This window comes from Elephas maximus, chromosome 4 (genome assembly GCF_024166365.1).
Source record: "Elephas maximus indicus isolate mEleMax1 chromosome 4, mEleMax1 primary haplotype, whole genome shotgun sequence".
Classification (NCBI taxonomy): domain Eukaryota; kingdom Metazoa; phylum Chordata; class Mammalia; order Proboscidea; family Elephantidae; genus Elephas; species Elephas maximus.
The window spans coordinates 77,189,279-77,212,310 of NC_064822.1; the positions used below are offsets into that span (position 1 = coordinate 77,189,279).

The 23,032-nt window shown below is 37.9% G+C and overlaps 1 protein-coding gene across 4 annotated transcripts in view; it reads left to right on the forward strand.

The window, feature by feature from the left end:
• PIK3C2G (phosphatidylinositol-4-phosphate 3-kinase catalytic subunit type 2 gamma) overlaps nucleotides 1–23,032 on the forward strand; it is a 432,221-nt gene that overhangs the window by 144,987 nt on the left and 264,202 nt on the right. For all 4 annotated transcript variants that reach the window (XM_049882566.1, XM_049882569.1, XM_049882568.1 and 1 more), the window contains exons 13-14: nucleotides 8,634–8,765; nucleotides 14,577–14,691. In XM_049882566.1, coding sequence (XP_049738523.1) covers nucleotides 8,634–8,765; nucleotides 14,577–14,691 — 247 coding nt within the window. The remainder of the gene's footprint in view (nucleotides 1–8,633; nucleotides 8,766–14,576; nucleotides 14,692–23,032) is intronic.

A 23,032-nucleotide genomic window follows, 5' to 3' on the forward strand; every position in this document is an offset into this window, starting at 1 on the left:
TAACCAACCCACATTACAGAACTGAGAGAAGACGGAAGTTGGAAAAAAAGCTCTCATTCACACACTGTGGATACAAGGAATACCCTCTATGGGGTAAAGGGTAGAAGAAGATCCCAGATAAAAAAAAGAAAGAAATGACCTAATACATACATACAAATCATATACATATATAATCTCCAATTTCACATAAAAGCCACACTACAATTTTCTTAAACAATCACAATTTTAAAAAATAATCATCTATGTATCATGGAAACTTCTACCTCATTTGGATTGACTGGTTCCTGCTTTCTCCTTTTGAAGAGAATTATTACATCAAGAAGTTCCTCCTTGACACTGTCCTTACCATCTACACCCTCATATGGACTCTAGCCCTCTCTTCACCCAGAATTTTAGTGGGCTCATAGTCCCACCCATAGCCTTTTTACAACGACTACTGCTTCTCCTACTGCCCCTGTAATATTACCAGCTCTCAGTCTTTTGTTTGAGGTCTCCCCTGCTCCTCGGAAAACCAATATTCTTCCCACCTTGAGTAGAAGAAAACTCCCTACCCGCTCTGTCAGCTCCTTCTGAATGTCTGACTTTCTCTTAAGGTAACTTGACTCCCAGCATTATGCTTTCCTGTCAATAAATATGTGCCAAAATTTTGATGAGTTTGAGGACTATGTATAAGAAAGGATCACTCTTATCCCACTTTTAAATGTTACTGCCTCAGTGGAGAGACTGTATCCTGAGGCATGGCCCATGGCCTTCAATTCTCACAAACATCATGATCCTCTCATCCCAAAGCAGTTCATCCTTCTTATGGGACTGTGACAGCCTTTCTTTGGTTGTGGTTCTTAATTCCTTTGACCAAAGAATTGATCTTCAATTATACAATCCCCTACCCTTACACACCCCCACGTGTCTGTCAGTTTGTCATACTGTGGTGGCTTGTGTGTTATTGTGATGCTGGAAGCTATGCCACTGGTATTCAAATATCAGCAGGGTCACCCATGGTGGGCAGATTTCAGCTGAGCTTCCAGACTAAGACAGACTAGGAAGAAGGACCTAGCAGTCTACTTCTGAAAAGATTTAGCCAATGAAAACCTTATGAATAACAGTGGAACGTTGTTAGATATAGTGCCAGAAGATGAGCCCCTTAGGTTGGAAGTCACTCAAAAGATGACTGGGGAAGAGCTGCCTCCTCAAAGTAGAGTTGACCTTAAGGATTTGAATGGAGTCAAGTTTTGGGACCTTTGTTTGCTGTTGTGGCACGACTCAAAATAAGATGAAACAGCTGCAAACATCCATTAATAGCCAGAACATGGAATGTACAAACTATGAATCTAGGAAAATTTGAGTCATTGAAAATGAAATGGAACGCATAAACATTGATACCCTAGGAAGTAATGAGCTGAAATGCACTGGTATTGGCCATTTTGAATCAGACAATCATATGGTCAACTATGCTGAAAATAACAGTTTGAAGGGGAATGGTATTGCAATCATTGCCAAAAAGAACAAGACCTATCCTGAAGTCCAGCGCTGTCAGTAATTGGATAATATCCATATGCCTACAGGGAAGAGCAGTTAATAACGACTCTTATTCAAATTTATGCACCAACCACTAAGGCCATAGATGAAGAAATTGAAGATTTTTACCAACTTCTACAGTCTGAAATTGATCAAACTGGCAATCAGGATGCATTGATAATTACTGGAGATTGGAATGCAAAAGTTGGAAACAAAGAAGAAGGATTGGTAGTTGGAAAATATGGCCTTGGTGACAGAAATGATGCCAGAGATCGCATGATAGAATTCTGCAAGACCAACAACTTCTTCACTGCAAATACCTTTTTTCACCAACATAAATGGTGACTATCCTCATCGGATGTAATACACAGGAATCAAATCAATTACATCTGTGGGAAGAGATGACGGAAAAGCTTAAATCATCGGTCAGAACAAGGCCAGGGGCCGACTGCAGAACAGATCATCAATTGCTCATATGAAAGTTCAAGTTGAAACTGAAGAAAATTAGAACAAGCCAAACAAGAGCCAAAGTACGACCTTGAGTATATCCCACCCGAATTTAGAGACCATCTCAAGACTAGATTTGATGCGTTGAAGACTAATGACCAAAGACCAGACAAGTTGTGGAATGAAATCAAGGACATCATACGTGAAGAAAGCAAGAGATCATTTAAAAGACAGGGAAAAAAGACCAAAATGAATATCAGAAGAGACTCTGAAACTTGCTCTTGAATGTCAAATAGCTAAAGTGAAAGGAAGAAGTAAAAGAGTTGAACAGAAGATTTCAAAGGGCAGCTCAAGAAGACAAAGAAAGGTATTATAATGACATGTGCAAAGACCTGGAGATGGAAGACCAAAAGGGAAGAGCACACTCTGCATTTCTCAAGCTGAAAGAACTGAAGAAAAAATTCAGGCCTCCAGTGGCAATATTGAAGGATTCTATGGGGGAAAATATTAAACAACTCAGGAAGCATCAAAAGAAGATGGAAGGAATACACAGAGTCACTATATCAAAAAGAATTGATTCATGTTCAACCATTTCAGGAGGTACCATATGAGCAGGACTGGTACTGAAGGAAGAAGTCCAAGCTGCACTGAAGGCTCCAGGAGTTGACAGAATGCCAGTTGAGATGTTTCAACAAACAGATGCAGCACTGGAAGTACTCAGTCATCTATGCCAAGGAATTTGGAAGAGAGCTACCTGGCCAACCTACTGGAAGAGATCTATATTTATGGCTGTTCCCAAGAAAGGAGATCCCAGCGAATGCGGAACTTATTGAACAACGTCATTAATATCACACACAAGTAGAATTTTGCTGAAGATCACTCAAAAATGCTTACAGCAATATATCAACACGGAATTGCAGAAAGTCAAGCTGGATTCAGAAGAAGAAGTGGAACCAGGGATATCGTTGCTGATGTCAGATGGATCCTGGCTGAAAGCAGAGAATACCAGAAGGACGTTTACCTGTGATTTGTTGACTGTGAAATGGCATTCGACTGTGTGTATCATAACAAATTATGGATAACATTGTGAAGACTGGGAATTCTGGAACACTTAGTTGTGCTCATGAGAAACCTGTACATAGATCAAGAGGCAGTCATTCAAACAGAACAAGGGGATATTGCATGTTTTAAAGTCAGGGGTGGTGTGCAGCAGGGTTGTATTCTTTCACCATACCTATTCAATCTGTATGCTGAGAATATGAGAAGCTGGACTGTATGACAAAGAACTCAGCATCTGGATTGGAGGAAGACTCATTAACAACCTGCGTTATGCAGATGACACAACCTTGCCTGCTGAAAGGACTTGAAGCACTTACTGATGAAGATCAATGACCACAACCTTCTGTATGGATTACACCTCAACATAAAACAAAAATCCTCACGACTGGATCAAAAAGCAACATCATGATAAACAGGGAAAAGATTGAAGTTGTCAAGAATTTCATTTTACCTGAATCCACGATCAACAGCCATGGAAGCAACAGTCAAGAAATCAAGACACATTGCATTGGGCAAATTGGCTGCAAAAGACCTCTTTAAAGTGTTGAAAAGCAAAGATATATCACCTTGAAGACTAAGGTGCACCTGACCCAAGCCATGGTGTTTTCAATCACCTCCTGTATAGAGAAAGCTGGGCAATGAGTAAAGAAGACTGAAGAAGAGTTGATGCCTTTGAATTATGGTGGCGAAGAAGAATACTGAAGATACCATGGGCTGCCAAAAGAATGAATAAATCTGTCTTGGAAAAAGTACAACCAGAATGTTCCTTTCCAAAAATCAAATTTATTTGCAACTGATACATATCTATCATCATTTGGAACAATTCAAGAAAAGATATATATTAATTCTAAAGTTGATGTCAAAGGAAAAAAATTCCAGAATAAATTGTAAATTTTTAGTGTTGTTGGAATAAATGCATTGTCGTATTTTTATTCTTTTCCTTCAAGACTGTTCAGATTTTATCTTTCCTGTGAGTTTCTTTGGTTCTCCCAATAGTTAGTTACTTCCACCTAAAATTATTTCTCATTTTATTTCAGTTTTTAAAAAAATACCATTTTGCTAGGTGCCTGTAGCATTATTTATGTATTTTCATTAACATGTACCCATTATACAATAATTTATTGTATTTTTCATTACTAAACTGTGAATTTAAGAACAGAGATTATATTGTTTAATAATAATTGACAAAGACTTTGACCACTTTTTATATTTCAAGTACTGTAGTACACCCTCAAAATATGTCATCTTAAATTCAAAACAAAACTATGGATCAGGTATTGTCATAACAATTTTATGAATCAGAAAATTGATGTTTATAAATCTTAATTAACTTGCCCCAGGTCACATGACCAGTAAATGGCAAAATCAGCGTTCAGACCAACTCTGTATAACTCCCAAACTTAAGCTGTTACTGTTACTTCTCTACTGTTTCTTACAACATACAAAATCTTGGGGAGAGTATTTATATTCCACGAATCTCAGTTCCTCCTTGAGTAAAATGGGGATAATTAAATATGTTTCTAGTTCTCACATCTGAAGTTAAACACAAAAACAGCCCTACCTCATTCTACTGACAACTACCATCCTATTTATTTCCTTTGCTTTGTGGAAAAACCCTCCCAATAGTTGTCTAAATTCTCTTTTTTAAATTCCTTCCACTGCTCTAAAACATACACTAATCAGACTTTCATGGCAAGTCTGAAATTGCCCATCAGAGTCTCCATTGACCCCACATTGCTAAATTCAATGTTTGCTTCTCAATCCTCATCATACTTGACCTATCAGGAATATTTGACAGTCTTGATCTTGCTATCCATCTTGAAATACACTCTCCACTTGGCTTCCACACTCTTTTATCTTTCCTCCCACGTCACTGGCCACTCCTTCTTCATCTCTTTTTCTAGACTGGTGATCTTAGTCCTTGACACTCTTCTCTTTTGCATCTATCTTTACTTCCTTGCTTTCTCTTAAAGTCACAAAGCTTTAAATGCAAGGTATATGAAAACAACTTCCAAATTTATATCACCAACCCAGGCATCAGTTGCAAACTCCATACTTAACATGCCTAAACTGAACTCCTGGTTTTATACTTCAGTCTTGCTCCATCCACAGAGGGCCCTTCTGAATGACTGGTTTCAGTTCCAGCTGTTGAGACCAAGATCCTGAATCTCTGTCTCAGAACCTATGTCGAGGAAATCCTATTGGTTCTATCATCAAAATATACCCAAACTGTACCACTTCTCATCACCTTCACTGGTCTATTCTACCATCATCTCTCGTCTGCATTACCTTAATAGCATTATAATGGTCGCCCTACTTCTCTTACACATTCAGTAGCCTTTTTCACACAGCAACTAAAGTGTCCTCTTTTAAAATGGAAGTCAGGCCCTGACCTTGCTCTGTTTTGAAATCCTGAAATGGTTCCCTGTTCCATTCAGACAAAAGTCAATTTTTTCACAACGGTCTAATGTTTAGTCTAATTCTTTTGTTTTCTATCAGTGTTAATAGGAAAGCTTTTTAAAAATGTGACTTTTAAATCTTCCGTTTTCATTACCAAAAATTTACTCTGATATTAGAGAAACTCTCTCATAGAAGAAAAAAATAAATATTTTCTCATTTTTAAATAGCAAAGTAAGGCAAACATATGGCTAAAACTTGAAATTTTTGGCACCTGTGTAGATAAAAGAAGCAATCGGACTCCACTTATTGAATTCTCTTAAAGTATTTTTCTTCCTTTTTTGTATGAAAATTCATTCTTTTGATTTTTGAGTAGTGATGCAGAAGTTAAAGAAAAATATTCCCAGTGAATATGAGATTATGCTGGCTTTAAAAGCCCATATTTATTCAAAAGTGAGTAAATAACTATTTAGAAACGTGCATTCTTACCCTAAAAATTATCTTTAATAATGAAAATGACAGAATGGAGATTGACAGTAACTATCCACCATAACTTACCTGATTTTTATCATTCTTGAAATGAAAAGCTCACTAACAAGTGAAGTTATACATGAAGAAACTAGACTCAATGCAAAAAAGAACATTTTAGATTGAAGAATAGAGTGAAATAACAGCTTCCATTCTAGCACAGAAATGTGAAAACTGAATAGAAAGTCAATTATAGGCAAAAGAGAGAACATTCAAGAAATTGCTCTGCATTTCACAAGATCATCAACATTTTATGCTGGGTTTCAGAGCTTCCTTTAAGTTGAGAAGTATGTCCACATTGTATTGACTGAATATTATGAGTGTGAAAAAATGTGAACTGAAAAGAAAGAAAAGGTTTTTAGTTTTAGATGCCTAAACATGTAGCAATTTAATTTTTAAATGATCTGACTTCTTCCAATCTTGAGCAATAAAAGGTTTTCCTCACTTTTGTCTTTCATTCATTTTCCTCTCCTACTCTTACTTGAATCATACCTCATATATCTGCAACAGAGTGTGTTTACAAACCTAGGTCTTAAATGCACAATGGCTAATATAAATTATTACAGGACTGATTGAATGAATGGATATAATACTGATACGGAGCCTGCTATTTGCCAGGTAGTGGGTTATGTAATATTAGTTCCATTTTATGGATAACGAAAATTGAGGCTTAGAAAGGTAAATGCATTCCTTGAGGTGAAACACCTCATTAGTAACAGAGACACTATTTGAATGCAGATAGATCCAAATCTAAAACTCTTTTATCTTCTTCATACACAGCTTACATATTGACATCTTATTTGTTATTTTTGTTGTTCTTATTGTGTGCTGTGGAGTCGATTCTGACTCATAGTGACCTTATGGACACAGTGGAACTGTCCTACAGGATTTCCTAGGCTATAATCTTTATTGGAGCAGATCACCAGGTCTTTTCTTCCATGGAGCCACTGGTAGGTTTGAACCACTGACCTTGTAGCAGCCAAGTGCTGCCAAGGTCTCCTTATTGACATCTGATAGTTGTTATTAATTCATTGACATTATACCCCAAATTGCACACATTATACCTCCCCAATTTCGTCTTTTTTCTGTACTCCTGTTAGTTGAAGACATGTACCATATCACAATCTAGAAACTAGAATTCATCTTTAGTTCTTCATTGTCTTATGCCAATAATATACTGTCAGTCAAGTATGAGGTACCCATTTCACCTTTAAAATAGCTCTTATGTCTTTCCTCTTTTTAGCCAGAATATTACGTCCTTGACCCAGACCTCGTAATCTCAGAGAACACCATGCTGAGAAGCGAGATGCTCACTTCCTCAAAATAATTATCATTATTGGTATGAATTGTGCTTGTTAGGTGCTGGTGAGTTGGTTCCAACTCATAGCGACCCTATGTACAACAGAATGGAACACTACCGGGTCCTACACCATCCTCATGATTGTTGTTATGCTTGAGCCCATTGTTGCAGCCACTGTATCAGTCCATCTCGTTAAAGGTCTTCCTCTTTTTCCCTGACCCTCTAAATATGAATTAATTCTCCTTTATCCCTGAGGCTGCTATACCAAAAACCAAACCCGCTGCCATCCAGTCAATTCCGACTCATAGAGATCCTATAGGACAGAGTAGCACAGGCCCCAGAGTTTCCAAGGAGCGCCTGGTGGATTTGAACTGCGGACCTTTTGGTTACCAGCTGTAGCACTTAATCACTATGCCACCAGCGTTTCCAAAAAAAAAAGTCATTAATGTGTTATTTGAAACCATGAGTAAGGATTGCTTCCTAGTATCTGGATTAGAGGAGCCCTGGTGGCGCAGTGGTTAAGCGTTTGGCTGCTAACCAAAATGCCGGCAGTTCAAATCCACCAGCTGCTCCTTGGAAAGAAACCCTGTGGGGCAGTCCTACTCTGTCCTATAGGGTCATTGTGAGTCAGAATTGACTCCATGGCAGCGAGTTTGGGTTATTTATTTATTTATTATTTTATTTTATTGTTTTTATAGACATTTCTCCCTATATATTTACTTTAAATGAAGGTTTACTGAACAAACTATCTTCTCAATAAACAGTACACATACTGTTTTGTGACATTGGTTACCAACCCTACAACGTGTCAACACTCTCCCTTCTTGACTTTGGGTTCCCTATTACCAGCTTTTCTGTCCCCTTATGTCTTCTAGTCCTTTCCCCTGGGCTAGCATGCCTGTTTTTTTTTTTTGTTGTTGTTTAGTCTCATTTTGTTTTATGGGCCTATCTAAACTTTGGATGAAGTGTGAACCTCAGGAGTGACTTTGTTACTGAGCTAAAAGGGTGTCCAGGGGCCATACTCTTGGGGTTTCTCCAGTCTCTGTCAGACCAGTAAGTCTAGTCTTTTTTTTGTGAGTTAGAATTTTGTTCTATGTTTTTTTCCATGTTTTTTTTTTTTTCTTCTTCTTCTTCCTTTTTTCAGTCCAGATTAGTCAGCTACCTCCTAGTCTGAGAAGACCTTCAGTATTATCTGAGGCTTCAGCTAACCTCAGTCAGAACCTTCCAATTGGCTTTGAGTATCATTGGTCTTCTAATTCTCATCCATTGCTTAAACAAATTGACATCAAAGTTCAACTGAGAATTACAAAGCCAGTGAATTCTGTTCATATTCCTGATACCTGGCACCATCAGGGGTCATAATGTTGCTTCTTTCTTTCACTTTCAGGATCCATTTTCCTCTTGAAATAAAGTCACTTCCAAGGGAATCTATGCTCACTATAAGATTGTTTGGGATTGACTGTGCAACAAACAATACAGATTTATTGGCCTGGACTTGCCTTCCATTGTTTCCAAAAGAGTAAGTATATCACTTTTGATTAATAAAGCTCTCATCTGGGGGGGAACCCTCCTTGGAACTGAGTATAGAATATGACATAATGAAGAAATCAAGAAAGCATTTTATTCTAAAATTGAGGTAGCACAATATAAATCATAGCTATTAAAAGCAGAAATGAAAAGCAGAATGTAGAAATGGCCTTAGAAACCAGCTTGATGCTCAACTTGTCGGCAGGGTCATTTAAAATGAAATGGTATTGGCATGACCAATCTTAACTGCCTTTCCTTCGCCGACCAGCCAATTTTTCTACAATTAGTAATTCAAAACTATTTGGATCAATGCTGTCATTTAGAAACAATGTAAGTCATAAATTTTGGCTGAGGCAAAATTGTGCAAAGCCAATGGTTTACTGGTATATTGGTAAAATTAAGACGTTATCGTTAAGAAAAGTAAGCTGACTGTGAATTTGACCATTCAGTCACTGTCCACTGCAAAATGTAGTGATGATTTAACCATAAGGCTTTAGAATTATTAATATTTAGAATATTTTATAAATTCAGTTATATAATTTTGTATTCTTCTAAAGGAAAAATAGTTTAAATAAACCAGCTCAGTTGTTTTTTACATGACAAGACTTGCTTTAGAATCAAATTGTAAATTGCAGGGTCTTCAAAAAAAAAAAAAAAGAAGTTATATTTTAAGATTGATGTAAAGTATGCTTCTGCCCCTGCTGTTTTTAAAAGATTTGGTGATATAAAAATCTTAGAAAAAAATTCCTCATCAGTTTTTAATTCTCACACTTAGTCAATATACATAAATTATCATCAAAGCAACTGTGATAATCTTTAAAATCTTCTTTGTTAGATTAATTCTTAGGTGGGGTGTGTGTGTGTGTTTTGCTCTGTTATTTGTTTTCGTGCCTTCTCCCATTTCCATGTACATGTTCCTTGAGGACAAGAAATGCATTTACCTTTGTAATGTCTATCATCTAACATAGTGCCTCACATAAATAAGCAATCAGTAGAGATCTGTTCACTAAATTGAATTGGGGGGAAAAAAACAATCCCTATAGGAGATTTAGAATGAAATAAAATTTCAAAAGTCTATAAGAAAAAGTGTAGCCCTAAAAAGAATACCTACTGCTGTTAGCAGACATTCCAAAAATTTGATTTGTGGTCTAAGAACTTCCCTTACTTTCTCGCTGGGAACAACTATACAGTTGTTCTTTCTCATGAGTTTCTTAAAAGTTTCAGACTAGAGTATTTGTGAGATCTAGCAGGTTCGTGGAATAATATTTCTACCTATTCACTGAAAAAAGAAAAATCAATCAATTTCATTCCCTCCCATCATGTAACACATTACTTTGCCCATAAGAGGCAACCCATAAACCTTAAGCATATAAGAAGCTACAAATATTTTTTTACTTTCAGACTAATCTTCAAGGCTTTCTTCTAGGTGGATAGGATAGTAAGACACTGCCTTCAGGTTGATTTGTCATGTATCACCATTGGTAAAAATGTGATAGGTTATTGATTACAGAAGGTGGCCATCTGGGAGTGACGCAATCTGGGACTGATACTAACTGGTATTTTACTAAGGGAATGTCTCAAAACTGTGGCAGATGAGATATCAGAAAACACCACTTACTTCAAAGAGCATTGGAATAAGCATTTATAAATACATGTCCAAAACATTGTTTCTCATGAAAATCAGAAACTCTGCTTCTCTCTTGGGGCTAAATTGTTTAAAGAAATCCAGATCTTATTCCTGCTGCCGTCTGGTTGATTCTGACTCATAACAACCCTATAGGACAGAGTAGAATTGCCCCAAAGGATTCCCAAGGCTGTAATCTTTATGGAAGCAGACTGCCACATCTTTCTCCTGAACAGTGGTTAGTGGATTCGAACTGCCGACCTTTTGGTTAGCAGCCAAGTGCTTTAACCACTGCACCACCAGGGCTCATCCCAGATCTTATTAACACATTAGAAATCTATCATGTGGGGCAGTTGGGGAGATGCGATGATCCCATTGTGCTCATTGCTTCAAGTTACAAAGATTCTATCCAAATGTATTTGATGCAGATATTTCCAGATCACACCAAATAAGCAACATAATTTTATTTTCTTCTGTAGAATGGCCCCTGCCCATAAACATTTGGTATTGAGCCTACCATTTATTACAGTTTGAATTGCTCCTACCTACCTATGTGGAGTTGTAATGAACACATGCCAATTTTTTCCAACATACACAAAACCTGAACATATGCAGATTTAAAGGCCTCCTATCTCTGTGGTTTTCAGAAATGAGAGAGAGAGAGAGAGAGAGAGCCAACAGTGATTAAACTCAGATATGCCAGTTATGGCTGTATAAAGAATGTCTACACATAAAAATAAACTTCTACATTTTCAGGCACACAAACTCACCTTCATCCTATAAAAAATACATCTCACATCCAAGGTAGAATTTTTCCCACGGAAGTTTTGTAATTCTCTCTTTTGGGGGTGAGATTTTCACAGCATCTGTATTCACAGTGCTTCCACACTGCAGCAAGAAAGTGTTAGCCTCGCTTCAACAATTTCTATGCACTTTCTTCCTTACTTAAATTCAAACAAATAGTCTCGTAGCTACTTAGCATTTCTAAATTGTGGTAAGCTCCTTCAATGCAGATATTCTCCGCCTTATTTGAACAATAGAATCTCCTGGGAAGATTTTAATATATACTCAAAGCATGAGTTTCTCCAAAGATTCTAATTTATTTTATCTGTACAAAGACCTGGGCTTCTGTATTTTCAAAGCTCTCCAGGTGAATTAAAGGTAGAAAATTAGAATCTTTTGCAGAACCTCAAAAGAAGCCTAAAACAAATCTTAATCTCGAAATAATTTGATTTCTTAGACAATTGAATTATTGTTTCAGATGTATCTTCAAAATCTAATAGTAAAAAAGTTTGTGGGTGAAACTTCCTTATTAAAAACAAATCCTTTCTAAGACAGACACTCAGAGCTCCCCTAGTCCAAATATCTCATTTATAGATGAAGAGCTGTGAGATGAAGGAAGGTAAAGGACTTGCTATAGACCACCAGACTACTTGGGAATAGAACAAGAACTAAAATGTAGGTCTTCTGACGTCTCGCCACATTTTACTACATCATGTGCAACCCTTCTTGTGCTTAGGCACCACACTGGACGCCCTGAAGACATAGTGAAAAGGTTAACACACTACAAGGGGCTTCTTTCTGCCTCAGCCTCACCTGCAACCTGCTCTGGGGCATGAAATCTACTTGAGACAGACTCCCAAAGAGTTTAATAACATCAGATCCACTGGTCCTGCTTGTTGCCCAGTTCAGGAGTCATTTGTAGTCTCTGGTTCCAGAAAGCAATGCCACAGATACATACAGTTCTAAAGCCAAAATAATTATTCAAACCCTTATTTTATTGCTTGAAGAATCTGGGGCCCAGCACGTATAAACAAGCCCATCTGCTCTCCTGAAACCACAGATTTTGGGTTGATTTTTCTAGTCATGTGAACCCATACATATTTAAATTGAAAAGGCCCTTAGAAATATGCCCGAAGAAATGTTTTGAAATATTATGTTTAGCAATGTAATCCTTTTTCTAATGACATCTTACTTAAAATCACTAAGTGTAAGAGAGATGAACAGTGAGCTACCCTGTCGTGGTCCCAGGTGTCTGGAGGGAGGGTTGAGTGGGAGGGCAATATTGAGTCCTAGAGTCCAGCCTTACTCTCTGTTTCTTGATAACTTCCTCACCTACTCCTTCATCAAGTGATCTGACTTCATTCTGTCCCAGTGCCTCAGAATTAAGGCCATGGTGACTGTTGACCTAGACTCCATTCAAGAAGAGAAATGGCAGATCTTTAGAGCAGATATTTGAGTCCCCTTGTCTTCTGTAGATATCAGCTTAGATCATCCAGATTCTAAGAGTGAAGGTGGGCCAAGACATATAAATATAATATGGCCACAAATGTAACTAACTCTACAACTTACATGTGAGGAAATACATGCAATTAACATATCACCCTCTTCCTCATGAGTTCCCACCCTGTAACTGATAAGGAGAAAATAATATTCCCTCTATGATAAAATATTAGTCAATTTAGTAATGTAAATAGTCCTTTTAGAAGGATGCAGTCTCTTTTGGTTAAAAATACTCAGTAACTCAGATAGATAGCCTGCCTACACCCTGATTCTCTTTCTCTGAGGGTGTCAGGTTGCACAGTATCGGAAAAGAAACAGATCCTTTGGTCTGACTGCTGATATCCAAAGCGATGCCACTTTTTAAGCTGGTGGCCGCTTGCCCAACAGCAATTTACAGCTGAAGTCTGCAGCTAATAAAGTTCATGATGTGGGCTCTCCCAGACTCACCAGGGCTTGTTAACACTCCCTGGCTGACTTGTGCAAAGGTACCGTAGACCCATCTGAGATCTGCCTGCTACTCCCAGTTGACATCAATTTGGATGATCCAATCAGATGCCCTTACCGCAGAGCCCTCTTAACCCCACCGTATGACCCCCTTCCAGAAATGCCCTCTTGGAGACTCTCCCCACTCTGGATATCTTTGTCTTTAGTTGTTTCTAGATCCTAACTCTTTCTACAAAGGGGTAAAGAAGACTCAAAATCTATCTTTCTAGAAGATTGTCCTTGGGTTATATGAAAATGTCTGCCCAATAATATTTGCAAATTATATTCTCTTGGCAGATACTTCCTAACAATATATCTAGATATGGAAAATAAAGAAGACAAGCCTCAGAAAGCGAAATATTTAAGGAGAGCATTATTTGTTTGATTTTTTGGTCATGTTTTGAAAGGTACCTGTTAGACTACAAGACGGAAGTCTGCATTATTTTTAAAAAGACACACTTGATGTCTCATACTTCTTTGTAAACTTGAATTTCAATGATCACTGAAATATTTCACGAATATTCTGACTCATACTTACAGCCAGGTATAGTTTCTTTTAAAATTCCTATTAAGATCTGTGAATTTGGATGTTACTGAAGCTGTTAAAACCATCCATGAATTCTTTGCTGTAGAAGTCTTTGCTGTATGAACTTTCATTTACTATGGTAATTTACAACAGATTTTTGGAAACCCAGGCTATGAAAAATCTATTTATGAGTAAGGCAGCATTCCCTCTGTGAAGTTCTTACAACTATTCATTCTGCAGATCTTATGTTAATTTGTCTTTTCTTTATATAAATTTAGAACTCACATAGTCAAAGGCTCTCAGGGCATTTAGTCACTCTACAGATCAAAAATATTTGGAAGAGTTAACACCTTAATTGACTGGAAGGCAATTGTAACTCCAAGAATACAAATCTGAGATTTTTAGCCCCACCTTGCAGTCACCATTGTTGGGAATTAAGAATAAATGTTACCTATTAGGAACCATGGAAACCCTGGTGGTGTAGTGGTTAAGAGCTATGGCTGCTAACCCAAAGGTTGGCAGTTTGAATCCACCGGGCACCCTCATGGGGCAGTTCTGCTCTGTCCTTTGGGTCACTATGAGTTGGAATCAACTTGACGGAACAAGTTTGGTTTTCTTTTTGGTTTTGGTTAGGAACCATTGTGGAAAACTTTTTTCTTGTAGAAAATAAGTACAGGCATCTATGAAGACAGTCATGCATCCATGTGGTATATTAGAAACGAGCTAATAACTAGTACCTGTGCTTGAGGAATATTGTATCTCTCTTCTAGCTACTAAACAAAGTCACTATAATAGCTGATTATGTTTACATTCTAAAGAAAACATTTACAGATAATAATAGCTTCCCTCCTTAAATGACTCCTGTCTGTATGCGTTGTCTTTTGTAGAAAATTCATTCTTGGGTGTAGACTGTTCAGCATGACATTGCAGAGTGAACCTCCCATAGAAATAATAGCGCCAGGAGTGTGGGATATAAGTCAGCTATCCCCAGTGACCCTGCAGGTAAGTGCCAGGCTATGAGATTAAAGTACACACACCAACTATTGGTTGATAAGTAGCTTGCTGTCAATTACAGAAACAATTTTCTTCCAAGATCACACATTTTAATAGTCTTCTTATACTCCAGCCTGATGGGGTTTGTGAAACCTCTACTGCCTTTATTTTGCATTCAGTACTCTCAAAGCTCTTTTCTCACAGTCTCTATAATAGCAATTGCAAGCTATTCTGCATAAAACATGATCATAAAGGAGGGAGGGAATGTTGCCATTAGTATACTCATTATGTGCATTTATTTTGCTTTCTATTGTCTAAAAACAGTTACTGGTATATATTAACTTGGTACCTAAATCACACCTGCCTCTGCAATGTGTCATTTTAAACTTTTTTCTATTGCATATCTCTTAAATGACTAACAATTAGCTGAGTAATTGGGGATCAATTGCAAACGAACCTACCTATTGTACTTTATTTTTCCTTAAAACCTCTCTACCTCCTGTGATTTGTGATATGAATGAAAGGTGCTCAATGACTTCAGGCTTTGGTCCTTACTGCATCATAGCTCCTCATTATTTTATATTGAAGGTTGATCATACTTGTCAGATACCTGAAGCATGGACATTTCCATACATGGGCATGCAGGGAATAAGGACTTTCATCTCTACAAAAAAAAAAAAAATGGGAACTGCTATCTGGGTACCACCGTCTAGAGCAGGGTCTCTCAACCTCAGCACTGTTGACATTCTGGACTGGATAATTCTTCATTGTGGGAGCCCTTCCTGTGCATTGTTAGATGTTTAGCAACATCCCTGGCTTCAACCCCTAGATTGCAGTAGCACCTCCCCAGTTTTGACAATCAAAAATGTCTCCAGGCATTGTCAAATGTCCTCTGGGGATGAAATCCCCCCAGCTGAGAATCATTGCTCTAGAGGAAACTAGTGGAGTTTCCAGGCTCTGAAATTTCTCATTTGGTTGTAAAAAAAACCCAAAAAAGCCCATTGCCATTGGGTTCATTCTGACTCATAGCGACCCTATAGGACAGAGTTGAGCTGCCCTACAGGGTTTCCAAGGAGCAGTTAGTAGACTCGAACTGCTGACCTTTTGGTTAGGAGCCATAGCTCTTAACCACTGCAGGGGTGTGGGAAACAGAGTTTTGTGAGTTGCACAGTAACATGTTGAAAATGGAAGGAAAATTTAGTACTAAGGACAATGTGGTGGCCACTCTGATGGAAGGACGAAGGACCTACCAGACATCACCCCAATATCTACTTTTTATTTGTAGACATGGTCATAAGAATGAGTGATTGGTACGTCAGGGACACTCAGTGCATGACGGCTTACTGCTTAGCAGATGTCCTATTATAACAGTACAAAAAGAGAAACATTTCCATTATAAAAGAGAAGGAACTTGTTATGGACTGAATTGTGTCCCCCAAAAAATATGTGTTGTAAATCTTAACCCCTATTTGTGGTTTTAATCCCATTTGGAAATGGGCCTTCTTTGTTACGTTAATGAGACAGTATTCACGTAGGGCGTATCTTAAATCAATTCCTTTTGAGATATAAAAGACATTAACCAAGCAAGTTAGAAAGCAGAGATGGAGAAAGATAGATACCATGCCACATGAAAATCACAAAGGAGCCAAGGAATATAAGCTGAAGAGACAAGGACCTTCCCCCAGACCCTACAGACATAGAAAGCCTTCCCCTAGAGCCAGCACCCTGATTTTGGACTTTTAGCCTTCTAAACTGAGAGAATGAATTTCTGTGTGTTAAAGCCACCCACTTGTGGCATTTGTTATAGCAGCACTAAATAACTAAGACAGGACTCTTCATAAACCTGGTAAATATACTGTACTCATGAAAAAGAATTACAAAATACTAGTGGTTCAATTCAATTACATTTCATACACATTTAATACATGACTGCTATGCACTATACATTGTGATAAACACATTACAAAAATGAGGGAATGCATAATACCAAGCCAAGGATTTCAAGGAAGGCAAAACCTAGCATGGAAAACAGACCTTCACAACTCAACTCTGATGTGATGTGACAAAAACTGTGTCCACTTTAGGGCACTAACACAGTTGGGATAGCAATGAATATTTTTGAGGGAAGGGAAAAAAATGTATAAAGTTTAGGAACAGACTCCCAGAGGGTGTGACATTTGAATGCCTTTTGTAGAATGAGTAAATTCTCATTAGGTAGTATAAGCAAAGGAGGGTGATAAAATCGTAAGGGAACAGCAAGTGCAAACACAAAGATTCAGAAAAGGGCGACAGTCTCAAGGTAGCTAAGACTAATGAATAAATTATATGATGCGCAGTGGTAAAGGGTAACAAACACCGTGCTACCAGATTGGGTACCAGATTTGGACATGATTTTCTGCTCAACAGGAGCCATAGAAAGTTTTTTCTGGCAATGTGGTAGAAGATGTCCTAGAAAACCAGAAGACAGGATATGTGGTGACTTGTTATAAAAATATCTTAGTGATCTAAGTTTAAAGATCATAAGGGCCAAGTCTTAAAAAAAAAAAAAAAAATTAAGGGATATATTTTAAAAACTTCTTTAAACAGAAAGAGGCACAACTGTATGAAGGAAATAAGAAAATAGAGATAAAAACATGACTTCCTGAGTCAATAGCAATGCCTCTAACTTGATTAAAAAATGCAGGAGTAAGAAAAGACTTCATGAGAGGAATAAGATGGATTCAGTTTGGGATGCAGTGCATTTTGTATACTGGTGGGAACTCCAGGTACAGATATAAGCAAGCTTTCTTTGAAGGAATGAATGCACTTTTTTATTAAAATCTAACTTACCAGACCGAAATTACCTCAGCTTTAGCAAAGCCTTTCGCACATCTGGCATTAATGGTGATTATTTAATGATGGATATAAATGAGTCGGAAACCCTGGTGGTGTAGTGGTTAAGTGCTAAGGCTGCTAACCAAAGGGTCGGCAGTTCGAATCTGCCAGGTGCTCCTTGGAAACTCTGTGGGGCAGTTCTACTCTGTCCTATAGGGTCGCTATGAGTTGGAATTGACTCGACGGCACTGGGTTTTGGTTTGGTTTATAAATGAGTCAGTTTTAGGGGTCATTGGGAAGGGTGCTATGGTGGGGGTGGGAATAAGTAAGTGATACTATTATATGCGACTCCAGTTGATTCTTCTCAGATGAAGGAGCAAACATCCTTGCAAGTGGAATGTGAAGAGAAGTTTCACGTTTTCAACGACAACATAAATAATCCAATTAGACATTTAGAGCCAAAAGAGAATTCATCTTACCAAAAAACAAGAGGGTGAAACATGTAAGTCATTCAACAGTATGAAAAAGTTAAATCAATGATATTTCCAAAATAATTTCCAGTGGTATAGATATAAAGGGAGCCTCCTGGAATGTTTAATTTATGATAATATGTGAAAAATAAAATAGAAGTTATTAAGATATTAAAGTCAAAGCTCCTAACCAGTATCATTTTAGTCACATATTCAGCTAAACTTAGAGCAAAATCTTTCAACCTAAAGATTGTGAGGCTGTAAAGAAATTGGAAGAGAGTCTTGCGCCAGTATTTGTGTTAAGAAGTCAGTATGGATCTCAGGCAAAGATGTTGGGCTGAGAGTTAGGAAATCTGGGTTTTAGGCTTAGCTCTTTAATTTAAAATGTTATGACCTTGAATAAGTCACCTTAGTTCACATTTCACCTCTGTACAGTAAAAGGTTTATATTCTGTGTATCTGGTTTCTTTTAGAACTGTACATTTCTGATTGTCTGATTATCAATTAGATGGGGCAGTTACTGCAATAATTGTAGCCATTCTAGTGTGACAAGGGGTATGAGGTATCATGGACCCTGATTCCTTCAAGCCAATAATGCTTCCTGGTTCTGTAGCTAATGAGCTGACAGGGAGCAATGGGTAGAGTGCAATAGACCTGAGTTCAGAAATGGAGACAGAAAAGAAAGTTATCGCTGAGTACATCAGCCTGGGTCTTTCTCAACTTCCTGCCTCTTCCTGCATACAATTCCCCAGGGGCTTTCCAGCCTCCGAACAAGAGCTATGCTTCCAGAGGTGCTTTTGACTGCAGATACTACCACATGCTCCAAGACCTTTTTCCATCAATAATTCTCTCTTTCTCCTGAAGTTTCAACTTCTCCCTTTCTACTAAGTCCGGCTTTTCAGTCTATAAAAATGTTTACATGCTTCTTATTGTAAAAAAGCAAACAAGGTAGGCAGGCTTTGACCATCTAGTAGAGTAGCTCTATCACAAATTTAAGAATTAAGGGCAGTGTTCTTGTTGCTCTATATACTCTTCTACTTCTTTGCCTCCGCAGTCATGTCTAATTTCACTGTAATCTTGCTTTTGTTCTGATCGCACTTAACTGTTATAAGGTGTCCAAATCCAGTGGCAGTTTTCAGTCTTTATCAGATAAGCCCTTTTTCTGCTCCTTATGGCACTGCCTCTCCCCCATTTACTGAACACTATCTTTGGCTTTGGTGTTACTGCCATCTTGCTACTCTGTGGCAATCCCTTTTTCTCCTTCCCAAGTTCCCCTTCAGTTCAGCCCTCATTGTTGACAGTTCCCAAGTGTTCTGTTTGTTAGGGCTACTCTCAGTACATATTCTCCATGAGTGTTCTCATTAATTTCTTTTGTTTTAAACAGCTTTATTAAGATGCAATTCACATACTCTGCAACTCCCCCATTTGAAGTATACAATTTATTGTTTTTAGTATATTCACAGATAAATGCAGCCATCACCACGGTCTATTTTAGAGCATTTTCATCACTTCATAAAGAAATCTCATGCCTTTTGACTGTCACCCTCAGCCCTTCCAGTTCACCCAAACCTCAGAAACCTCTCTCTGCTAACTTTCTGAAACTTTCTATCTCTATAGATTTGTCTATTATGGACATTTAATATAAATGGAATCCTTTCATGACCCAGCAAAATGTTTTGAGTTGCCATCCATGTTGTAACATGTCTCAGTATTTCATTCCTTTCTATGATCAATAATATTCCATTGTATTGATATGTGTGCATTTTGTTTAACCATTCATCAGTAGATGAACATTTGTGTTGTTTCTACCTTTTGGCTATTATAAATAATGCAGCTATAAACATTCATGTACAAGCTTTTCTTTCGTGCCCCATATCCACCTAGTAATGCAAAGCAATAAACCAGCTGTTTTTCTTGCCTTCTCTATCTTCCCATACTGAGTCCATAACTATATCCTCAAACCTATCTTCTTAATTCCCCACCTCATCTGTCCTAGTTCAGCAACTCCCTCCTACATCTCAACAATTTAACTGGCTTTCCTATGTCGTTTTTTCATTCTCTAAACAAAAATCCACATAGCCACAATGTGATCAATCTAAAACTTAAATCTAAATCTGCCACTCCCCTGCTAGTACTCTCCAGTACCCCCGCTACCTAGAGAATTAACACCAAACTCTGTAGCATGGCCCCTTTCCCACTGTTTATCTTGCCACTGTCTGATATCTAAAGTTCCAGCAACATTAAAAATGTGCATTTACGAATACCATTCCCTCTGTCTACAATGTGCCTTCCCTTTCCCCTCACTGCCCACTATGTGCCCCTTCTCTGATTTTGTTTGTATAGTTAATATGCATCGTTTAGGATTCATAGGCCCTTCTCTAGGAATTTCTCCCTTAATCCCTCCTCTACTCCTGCCTGAAGCAGGGTTAAGTGTCCTTCCTCTGTGTTCACATAATATCCAGTATAAATTTTTCAACACATTCACCACATTATATTTCTTTCCCATTAACTGAGACTTCTTTGACAGAATTGACAGTGCCTGGGATATAATATTTGCTAAATGAATGATATATAGCCATGCTTCTGATCAGTAAAAATAACACAAGCCACAGACATTTCTAAACATAGCCCTTCAGTCCACTTATCTGAACCTGGATACCAGAAGTATTAATCCTTCCTTTCATCCTAGTGGGCCTCCTCCTTAAATTGCAATTCTTATCTGCTCATTTCCCCAAAATATTTTACCTTACCTAGCATTTTATTCCAGGGTTACCCTCCATTATCAGAAGTGTTAGGGGAGGCAGCAGTCTAATCACTGAGGCCAGGTTCTTAGAACACAGCACATTTTTTGTCCCCAGGTAGAAGGAATTCTTTTTTTTCTCTCATTTCCAAACCACCTTATGAGTGCCTCTTCTACAACACCTTTCTTGAGACTCACCCCCATTGCCACTCAGTCAATAGGCATCCTTTCTTCTTCTCAACTGCCGTAAAATTTATTACCATAAATAAGTTACATTTGTGTGGGAGTTCTTTGAACAAACTGACAGGATTATGGGAGCCTGAGAGAGGCCTTATGGTACCATGCGAACATGGCATGGACATGGTTTGGGGCATGGACAGTAGGGACATTTATTCACAACAGCTACCTTGAGGATTTCCGAGTCATGAAGACATAGTAGAAACCATGGTGGCCACATGCAAATGGGAACAATGAAGAGAGGCAGTGAAGCAAGGTGGAATAATGGAACACAAGACACCAACATAAAAATGTGTAATAAGGTGTGAATTAAAAGGTAGGATGACCAGGACTGTATATTTTCCTGTACCCAAAAGAAAAGAGCCCCATAAATTCTTTTGTTCTTGCACTCAGGAATGTGCCCTTAAGGCCTGAGACATGAGTGTGTGTGACACATTGGTCTCATAGCATGGCATTTGCAATATAGACATTTGAAGAAAACTGACGGAGCACTCCATTAGAAGGAAATCTGAGACCAGGCCCAGGTTTAGTGAGTCATGGACAGAGGAGAGGAAGGAGCAGAGTCATGTGTTTGCTGTTAATGGGTTGAGGCACACCTTTGGGCTGCTGTGTACGTATTGTCCTCTATTTCAGTTGTTCATTGGTTGGGAAACAAACACAGGTCTCCTGCATGGAAGGCAAGAATTCTTCCACTGAACCACCAGTGTCCCCCAGTGTCCCCAGATAATGCAGCTCACGCTCAGCCACCACCCATCTGTCAGTGGTGGTTTGTGTGTTACTGTGATACTGAACGAGCTTCAGCAGAGTTTCTAAACTAATACAGGCTAGGAAGAAAGATCTAGAGATCTACTTCTGAAAATCAGCCAATAAAAACCCTGTGGATCACAATGGTCCAATCCAAAAGCAATCATAGGAATGGTACAGGCCTACGAAGTGTTTTGTTCCATTGTGCATGGTGCCACTGTGAATCGGGAGTCAACGGCAGCTAAAAGCCACATTTTAGTTGTAAATGTGTGTGCCTTTTCTCCTCAGTTAGACTTTAAGTTCTCTGAAGGTAATGGATACTTCTTATAGCCTCTGTAATTCATGGAGCTCAAAAGTATTCTGGAGTAAATACCTTTTGGGAACTTCTCTTTTGTAAAAAGAATAAAAGGCAACTGGAAGAAATTTCAGTATTTTTATCAGTGACTCAAGAATCAATTACTATGTATCTTCATAACCAGTGAATAAATGCCATTTGGTATAGAGACTCATACATGTATCAGAAATAAAGAAAACTATTTCCTAAGTAAAATGTATAAAATAATTTGTTGTAGCTTTGTGCACAGGAGTGCTACTGTGTTCTCATTCACTGCTGTAGTTTCCTCATCTAACCTACACTTCATTTAAGGCCAACATAAAATTGGATTAGTTCATTAAATGTTATTTCTAGTACTTTTGTTCCATGAGTTTAAAAATACTTGAGCACATAAAAAGCTAAATGTAACCTGATAGTACTGGACATACTTTTTTCTACAGCACCAAAGTGAATGTTTCTGTTAAGAAGCAAAATTGACTTTAATATTGCTTTGGGTTAGCTGATCTGTTACTTGTTTCTTTTTTCATGTTGGAGTAATAAATGATACACTATAACCAAAAAACAAGTATTGCAACAAATTTTAGGGGTTACAGAACGAAACTGCTAAAGCTTTTTCAAATAAATAAGAGCCCAAATAGATTAAACAGCAGTTCCAATGTAGCTCACACAGCCTGCTTCATAACATTCCACAATTTTATCTGCAACTCCAACCTAACATAGTTCATGAGAGAAAAATGAGCTCTGTGGATCTGCTAATATGAAAATTTTTAAAAACCATGACAACCTTAAGCAAATATATGGAGCACTAAAGTCTACAGCTTATTTAAATATTTTGGAACAGTCTTTTTTGCTGTAATTTTACTTACTAGAATGAGAATTTCATTGTTGCATGATGTAATGGAAAGCACATTGAACTAGGAAGAAGGAGGGCTGGATTCTAGCCCTGTCTGTAAATCTGAACTACAGAGCCCAAAGCAAAAATATTGTGTTTGATTGTATATTTGCAAAACAA